Genomic DNA, 9,160 nt, shown 5'->3' with positions numbered 1-9,160 from the left:
GCCCATGGCGTGCGCTGCGTCACGTTCTCGCCTCTGGTTGGCTACCGCGCCGCCGGTGGGAGGGGCGAGGCGGTCGCCTAGGCGACGCGCGCAGCCAGCGGCGCTCTGGCTGTGGGCGTTGGGTCCCGGCGCCAGGTACATGGCTCCCCTGAGGGGTTGCGGTCCGGCCCGGCTCCCGACGGGCCTTGGCGTGGTACCCCCAGCCTGTCCCTCTCCCGGGGTTGCCCCGGTCCCACTACCTACCCCTTCTCCACCTACCTGGTGGCCCTCCCAGCTTTAGTTGTGCCCTGTGTGGGGCTGAGGCCTCAGACCTCAAAGGACAGATTGGGGCCTGGGGTGTTGTGGACGCCCTGCTTTACGGTGAGGTGCTCCTGTGGGTGCGCTTCTCTCCTCACCATCTCGCAGCCCCTGCCAGGCACCCCAGAGGCCAGGCAACAGCTCTTGGTGGGAGCAGGCAAAACACGTGCTATTGATACGTGGGGATATGTTATGTGGAAGTTACCTGTGGAGCCAGGGCTCCAGAAGTAATGCTTGCAGAGCTGTGTGGTCTTTTGAATGAGGTGGAAAAAATAACTCGGCTTCCTTCTTCTCCCATAAGAAGCCTAGAGGCCTCCACCCAAAAGCTAATTCCAATCTAATGTAAGCTGTTGTAACTGGATAAAATATTCTTTGTTTCCTGTCCTAAATTACCACCTAGAGGAGTTGTGTATCATTAAATACTGTGGCAAGGATTCAAAGACAACAGAGATGTGGCGGTATGTTACGAGCAACTAACGTGATCTGTTGGGTTTAGTTTGTGCACACTGTGGTTAATATACTGTGCAAATGCTTTCAAAAGTGAGAAAGAAGTTACATCAATCATACTAGTAATATAATGTTAAAGATTAATCATTGCGTGATTACTTTAATATTGTAAACATTGTGTGATTACTTTAAAAACATTGTGACAAATATGTTACACTCTCAATTACGTTCAGATAATTTCAGCATATTTTCCGATGTGCAGGTTGGCTTTTATTGAGGAGTATTTTTGGTGATCTATAAATTATTTGTTCATTCTTATTGCACCTCTGTGCTTTGTGCAAATAAAACTTACTAAACCCAATACAGGGATAAGTGGCTGCAATTCATCATCTTTCCTTATGGAGGTGATGCAAATAGCTTATCCTGTAGTACTTTCTAGACTTTCAGAATCTAAAAATATTAATCAAAAAAGTAATAAGTCTAAATATTCCAGACAACTTCAGTTTTCTTCCCTAGTGATCACCATGATTCAATGAGAAATACAGATTTTGGAGCTAAATCTCTTAAGAATTTACATCTTCTTTTCAAACTGCTTGGAAATCCTAGGACTTATGTGGATGGATACACAGCTGATAAAAATACTATCCTTTTTCTAAGAAAATACTAAGAAATGAATAACCACTGCAGAGAACGCAAGAGATGATGCAAAGTGATAACCAAAACCAGAATCCTGAGGAAATAATTAAGGAGCTGGTAAGCTTTTCATTTGTATTTGTTTTCAATTTCCTCTAACTTCTAATGCTTCTATAAATATCAGTATGTCTCTATAGAACATCAGTTATTCTGGAATATCCTGGAGGTGATATAGGGCATGCATTAATAATGGTTTATAATGGTCTAAAGGTTTCAGAACAGTGGAAACACGCTAGTAGTTAAGATACAGAAATGCAGATCTCTCAAGAGAGAGATACTCCTATTCAAAGAGGATTTTTAAGGTTCATTTCCCCCTTTGTCTCTGTTTCTTGTGGTGTGCCTTGCAGAACATTCATATATGGAAACAAAAATATGTTTTTAATATAAATTTAATCAAAATACATTGTATAGTTTTGACTCAGTTATACATTTTCATAGGCATTGGATAGTTGTGAGCAGAACTGGGTAGCTAAGATAGCAAAAATTTGGCCTAGTATGAAGTGGTTAGAATATTAAAATGGTGTCCAGCTCCAAATTAAGACACCTTGATGTACGTGTCTACTGATAGTTGTCTACATATGCATTTGGTTTTTCAGCCCTCATTTTAGTCGACAGAAATCTATGATAGGAGTCAGCTGCATAAATATAGCTGTCTAGTGCCATTTTAGCTGCCTCATGTTATCTAAGACACTGCACAGGGCTGGGAGATATTACGGAGGCCGTATAGGACACTGCACCCTTCTGGAACAGCCGTTGCAGGATACCCTAAGGCATCTGAAATAGCACTAGATATCCTGTGCGGCCAACTGAATCCCATCCTTAGCCAATACAGAATGAGTCAACCTGCTGTAAACATCTACTGTCTGGACATCAGAGTGGCTTTCCAGGATCCATTGGCTGTATTGGTTAGACCTCACGTTGACTAAAATGACAGGTTTGAAAAAGGGCACAGATATAGATACCTGATATTTTGTGTCTTAATCTTAAACCAAATTTCACCTTTAATGAAATTCCATGTAATCTTTTTTTTTTTTCTGGCCAAAGGCTTATATTATTACATTTACTTGATACAACCGCTTCGAAATGAAAAGCTACAAGACTGCTAGAGCATGCCATCTATCCCCTTTCATACACACACACACGCATATATGTTTGTATGTATACACACACATATACAAACGCATGTACTAGTTTATAGAGAAAATTATGTGATGTTTTTTAGTTTTCACTAAAGTTAGCATGACTGAAAATTACTTTGTTTTAAATTGAAGGTGCATTTTGATGTTTGATTTTAAGTACTTGTACTAGAATTGTGGTTGCTTTTGTGAGCAGAAGACAGCTACTTAACCATCGTATACTGAACGTGGCCAAAATTGCAAATACATCTTACAGGAGGGCAAATTTTAAAAGATACAGTTGGTTTTAAGCAGTTGACTCTAATGACAGTCAGGCATTCTGCTTCATAATGTGTTTTTTACAGCATGGACATAAAACAAATAATAGTTGCCTTTCATTTCCAGTGCACATGTAATGGATTGTCTTATGAGAAAGTTGATCAAGAGGGACTAAAAACAACAGCACTGGAGATGTTTTTCTCAGGTTATCCCACAATGGTAGGCATGAAATATTTCCCAAATTTAACTACACTCACTCTTGTTGGGCAAAGGATTCAACAGATTTCAGACCTGGAGAACTGCCTGTTACTCAGAGAGCTGTGGATTGCTGAATGCTGTTTACTGGTAAGTTAACTATGAATTTTATTTCTAGCCAGCTTTAGCCAGTTTTAGCTCCTTACAGTGATTATCATATTCTTTCATGAGCAGTTCTTCATCTGTTCAAAGAAGAAGGCACTGTTTGAGGGAGTCAGGATCTGGCACTTTTTTACAGAAGCATCCATTGTAGACTCTGTTACACATTACAGGTTTTTGTATTTTGGAATCTAGAATTTCTTTTCTTTTTTTTTTTTTTTTCCTTTCATTAGAACATTTTTTTAAAACTACAATAATTGCTTTGAAACCTTTTTCAGGAAGCTGATTACGATGAAGATATTTCATTGAAAATAATACTGTATTTAAAGCACATCACTTATCATGAAGCATTGTAGCTTCTACTTATTTTTCTTTGTGGACTTAATTGAAAAGTCACTTCTGCTTCTAAGTCAGCAGAATTCTGTTCAGTGCCTGTGGTCTCAAATTATTTGGCACTACCTTCCTATTTTCTGTGTAAGATGGTTGCTCGTGGACAAAAAGAATGACATTCTGTTGTTCAGTGCTACAAATTAATACCTCTCCTTCTATTGCAGAAAATAGACGGTCTACAAAAATGTGTAAATTTGGAAAAGCTTTACCTTTATTGCAATGAAATTTCCAGGATTGAAAATCTGGAAGCCCTAACGAAGCTGAACGTAGTTTGGCTGAATAATAACCTGATCAAGAATATAGAAGTGAGTTTGGTGTCCTTATGAATTCATTTCCCTCTAACCTGTGTAATGTATAGTATATTAATAGTATAGTACCTACATGTATCTAAGAAGTGCGATTAATTTTTAGAATTGTTGAACAACCAGAGGGACAATTTTAAACTCCAGTACACAAGAATTAAGGATGAAACATTATTTGGAAATGATTGACTGCTAAGGTTTCCTGCATATACAGTTTTAATTAAATCATTCGTTTTCTCAGACCACTATGATCCCTGAGCAGGAAAAGATTTTTTTTTTTTTTTTTAGTTTTCTTCTAACTGTGGGTTTTTGTCTGCACTTCAATATTATGTGCAAGAATTTCTGTTTAGTTTTTGTTTTAGTAAATGTATGCTAGATTGCAGGCACTGACAGAGTTAAAGTATTTGGATTTTTTTTTTTTTTCTTGGAGAGATGAACTCATATTCAGAAGAAGTTTTATCCTGGCTTTTCTTCATGTTATAATATGAACAACTAGTTCCCTCCCCTCTCTCCCCCCAAATTAGTGCTCTACCTGCTAAGCTTTCAAATGGAGGCTAATCCAAACAAGTGAGAACTCTGTGGTCAGCACTTTAGCATGTAAAGGGAGAAGAACTATATAAACGTCGTTTCTAGCAAAAGAACATTTGGTACCCTGAAATACTTGATTTTTACTGCCCCAACACGGAAACAGGAGTGCTGCACCTCAATCCTCTTTCCCTTAGGAGAGTCATGAAGAGAAGGCAGAGGGGGATACCTTACCAAGCTAAAGGTAGTTAGAGCAGAAGGAGATGCTGATAGGGGTGAATGAGAGGAGGTCTTCAGGAACCCTGAAGGCCGTGAAGAAGAAGAAAGTGAAATCGAAGCTGAGCACCATGAGAAGGAAGGAAAGGAGAGACGTAGGAATTACAGCTGACAAAGAACAAATGTAAAAGCAGTGGAGTACTTCCAAAATGATTTTTTATTAGAGAGGACACAACAAACACTAGTGGCATCCCACTGCAAAGAACTGCAATGTCATCATGGAGAGAAATGACTGACATGAGTGATTTAGTCGCCATGGTATCTCAAAGCCAAGACCTGGGCTGCAGCCAAAAGCTAATGAGTACTCATAGTATGGGGCATGATCTGTTAGGTTTCTCATACACAGTTGTGAAACTAAGGAGCCCAGGGACTGTGTTTATTTTCATTGCAGTATCATTTACAAAGGCTTTCTAAGCTAATTCCCGTTGGGCAATACCCATTCTCTCTTTCCATGTCAAAAGAAAGCTGTAGTTTACAACAGAGGCTAACATTGTTTAGACTCCAGTCAAGTCTGTTTTTACATTTGAATGATCTGCCTCTTAGCCTACAGGCTCTTCAGCATTTGCAGTGCTATATTAGATTAAAACTGTATTGTTTAAAACGTTCACAGGGCTTACATACTCTGCAGAATTTACAGGAGATCAACCTCGCTGGAAACTTAATAGAAAAAATAGGTAGGTGATGTCAGTCCAGCATTTCTGGCATGAGCATTCTGATTACTACCAAGGATTCATTTACATGGTTTGATCTTTTTCTCATTCTAATAAAAAATTCCTACCAGCTTGCATGGTTCAGAATCATATCCAGCGTACACCGTCCTGATCATCCCAAAATCAGTGTCAAAGCTCCCTAGGGCTCACCTTTGTTTATACCAAAGTCTGTCATTGCTGTAGCCATGTCAAAGGAGACAGAATACAGGTATTGGTGGGATATGCGTATATGATGCATAATTTTTTTTTTCTTGTTCTCTGCCTTTAGTATACAGGGCTTTTAGATTAAATCTAAATGACACTTGTTTGTGTTTTAATGGGAATGTAAATCCTTCCTGCATTTCTAAACAGATACTAGAGAATTTATTTGTTTTTTTGGTTTATCTTTATCTCTAATAAAAAAATAAAATAAAAAATCTTCCATATACTATCTCTGCTCTTTAAGTGGGAATGGAAAATGATATACTACATTTGGTGTAATTGTTTGTGTTAATGAAGTATGCGTGTGTGTGTGTGTGTGTTGGAGGGGGAGGAGAGCATTACGTGGTTAAAACTGATCCACGGGATGAAAATGCAGATATCCAAATGGACAATGGAAATAGTTTTTCTTAATTGTTGTTCAATTTTAGGAAGTTGTTTGGACTTCAATATACAAATAGAAATATTAAACCTCTCTGCAAATAAAGTGTCTTCCTTCAAGGTATGTTCAGACTTCACATTTAATTTTGATGTTTTTAATTGTTACTAGGAAAAGACCTGACTTTTCCTTGTGATATTAGAGAACCCTTAACACACAGCTGTGACAGCAGTTGATTTTTTTTTAAAAAGAATACAATGTTAATTTTTACTGTTTTCATAAGGCTTTTAGATCTCTGTCTTTGAAAAAATCCTGTTCCCAAATATTCTTTGTAAGAAGAGCTAGAAAATACCCATTGTGCATTTATAGCTCATATATGCTTCCTGCCCAGTGTGGTCAAGTTGTAAGTCTTGAACGAGGAGGAAAAAATGTATTACATTAAATATAAGAAAAGTTATCACAAGAGACATCTTGAGTCTGAGAATATATATATAGCCAAGTGTCAGGGTGCATGGGATATTGGCAGGCGTTATGCAAATGATTAGCAAATGAAACGTAGATTTGTCCTGGGAACTAAAAATGTTAAATTAGCCATAATTCCATTTACCTGGCCACTTTGCACTTTAGACGTGTAGCCTTTTGTGTGTTTCATGGTGTTTGTGAAAGTGCTTTAAATCTAGGCTTTGTTGGTGGAGTGTTCAGGATTTTGAAAGTTTTGATGTCAATGGTCTGACATTTTTATTTCAAGCATGAGAAAGATCTAATCAGAATTTCAAGGATATGATCGCTTTTCTGGAGTTATTTCTTCACAAAGAATGACCTTCGTTTCCCAGCTATCCTTCACTTTCTTGTGCTGAATGGTTTTAGTTTGTTTTTCTCAAGAATTTGTGCAACCACCAGAGCAAATGAATCTCCAAAGCTCTGTGTGAATCTTGAAAGATACGCAAAGTTGCACAAGGTCATATTCACGAATGCTCCTGCATCCCTACTACCTTCCTTTCTCCATCTTTCCTGATGCATTCTTCATTCAATATAAACCCTTATAATTAAAATCCCAGTTGATCTTAGTGCTAAAATTAGGCTTTTTAAAATAAAGAGTATTGGCATGTTGTTGTAGCACTTTCATTGTTTTTCAGGAACTCACTAATTTGTCAAGACTGCCTAATTTAAAAGATTTGGGTCTAAATGATCCTCAGTATGGGCCCAACCCCATTTGTCTTCTCCGTAATTATGCTATCCATGTGCTCTATCATATACCACAGCTTCAAAGGCTTGATACGTACGATGTATCTCAAAAGGAAATCAAGGTTCTGGCAGAGGTAAGTTCCGGCTTTGCTTTGTAGATGCGCCGGAAGTATGAATGATTCGTTACTGATTATGAGGTCCGCTACGTGTCTTTCAGCCAAGATGGGCGCCTTGTGTTACTACTTAGTACTATATTTTGTTGTCAAAATTTGAGTTTTATCATGGATCTTGACGTTTTTGATGATGGGTTGATAGTTTAAAAAAAGAATACCAATAAGCACAATAGAAAGTAAAAAAGAAAACCTTAAGTTTATTACATAAAGAGTTTTCTAAGCCCTTATTTTGGACTCTTGCACTTCAGGAGTTGGATAATCCATGTTTCCTGAGTATTTCCAATTGGCTGTGGTATTAGACACTATTTTTTGCTGGATGTTAGTGCATTGAAATAAGACATTTTGTCTCACTGAAAGCTGAAAGTGCACAGTTATTACCAAATACATTTTTAATTACTCAAATAATCTATTACCTAACGCCAACACTCTTGAAAGACTGGCAGCATTTTTAGGCTGTTGCTATCCAATACCAAAACAAAAAAGACAACAAAAGAATTGCACGTGAAGTCATATTTAAAACAAAGAACTTGTTAGTCATTTCATGTACTAATAACCTAATATCAAAACCATGTGGGACTAAAGGACATGAAAGAATTCACTGAAATCACAAAGGCACATCTTGTGGTTTCAGACATTCCAAGTATTCTACAAAAAAATGTTACAGGTTCATGTTCCAATTGGCTTATCTTGTAATTGAGTTACTTTCACACGTCTTGCTATCAAAGGAGAGCATTTTTAAATCATGACAAATTTAACTCGATACTTATGAGCGTAGGAGAAAACTTTCTGAATGGATTTCACTCTTTAGTGAAACAAGTCGTATAACGTATTTTGGTGTGGAATACTTCGTCTCAACCGTCTTTATGTAGTTGTTGGGACTCCTGTGACTGCAGAAACGTGACAGTTAATTTGCCTTATTTCAGAAAAAAGAGCACTTGGGAACAAAAGCTGAAACACCTGAGAGGAAGTATTCACAACAGGAACTATTTTCAAATGAGAAATATGATTGTTGATTTATCCAAAACACTGAGCTCGTTTTCTTAATCGTGTTATCAAACAGTGTTTGGATATAGACCAGAACTAACTGAAGCATATGGAATGAGTCCATAGTTTGATCTTTAATTACAACATAAACTTCTTAGTTACAGTGTTCGTACAAATAGTGTATTACAAAAGTGAGTATTTTTAGTTTGTTATTAAATTATAAAAGCATGTTCATAGCGAGGCACAATCCAATGACTGATGTTCAAATACAGTCAAAATGAAGTACGCTGTATCTGAAATGATCTCTAAAAAAATGGACTACATGAACCCCAGTATATAGCAATAATGCTGTGATTTGCTGTATTCTTCAGAAATAGGATACATGAATGATTGCATCTTGTTAATAACTCATGAATAATTTCCTGTTTTTCACTTTTAAAGACCACAGTTATGAAAAAAAAAATGTACTACAACATGCAGGTAAAAAGCGTTCATAGACAGCTCCATGACAGGCTTGAAAAGCTAAAAGAAAGCAAATGCAAACTGCAGAATTTGCCAGAAAATAAGATAAAATTATTCAGCCGCAATGTAAAACAGGTAAGTTTAAGTAGCTTGAAATGTCAGCAGTGTATCACTAAAAAAAAAAAACAAAAACAAAACAATAAGTTTTGGGAAGAGTGATAGGTTCTTGGATGGTTGATTCTCTTAATAGGTTCATTCATTCAAATTCTGTCTGGAGTAGATGCCTAACTTAGGCCAGAATGCTTGCAACTCGATTGTCTCATTGAAGTAAATTAAAATCTTATTTTTTAAAAAAATTGATCTTTTTAGATCCTTACGTTATTTTAGCTCC

The 9,160-nt window shown here is 37.2% G+C and overlaps 1 protein-coding gene across 1 annotated transcript in view; it reads left to right on the top strand.

Moving 5' to 3' along the window:
- The first annotated feature begins 1,426 nt into the window (after positions 1-1,426).
- LRRC9 (leucine rich repeat containing 9) overlaps positions 1,427-9,160 on the top strand; it is a 46,538-nt gene continuing 38,804 nt past the window's right edge. The window contains exons 1-7 of the mRNA XM_009670689.2: positions 1,427-1,497; positions 2,958-3,176; positions 3,740-3,880; positions 5,289-5,352; positions 6,018-6,088; positions 7,102-7,284; positions 8,749-8,904. Coding sequence (XP_009668984.2) covers positions 1,444-1,497; positions 2,958-3,176; positions 3,740-3,880; positions 5,289-5,352; positions 6,018-6,088; positions 7,102-7,284; positions 8,749-8,904 — 888 coding nt within the window. The 5' untranslated portion in view covers positions 1,427-1,443. The remainder of the gene's footprint in view (positions 1,498-2,957; positions 3,177-3,739; positions 3,881-5,288; positions 5,353-6,017; positions 6,089-7,101; positions 7,285-8,748; positions 8,905-9,160) is intronic.

Source organism: Struthio camelus, chromosome 5 (genome assembly GCF_040807025.1).
Source record: "Struthio camelus isolate bStrCam1 chromosome 5, bStrCam1.hap1, whole genome shotgun sequence".
Lineage (NCBI taxonomy): Eukaryota > Metazoa > Chordata > Aves > Struthioniformes > Struthionidae > Struthio > Struthio camelus.
This window is presented reverse-complemented; position numbering and strand designations above follow the sequence as displayed.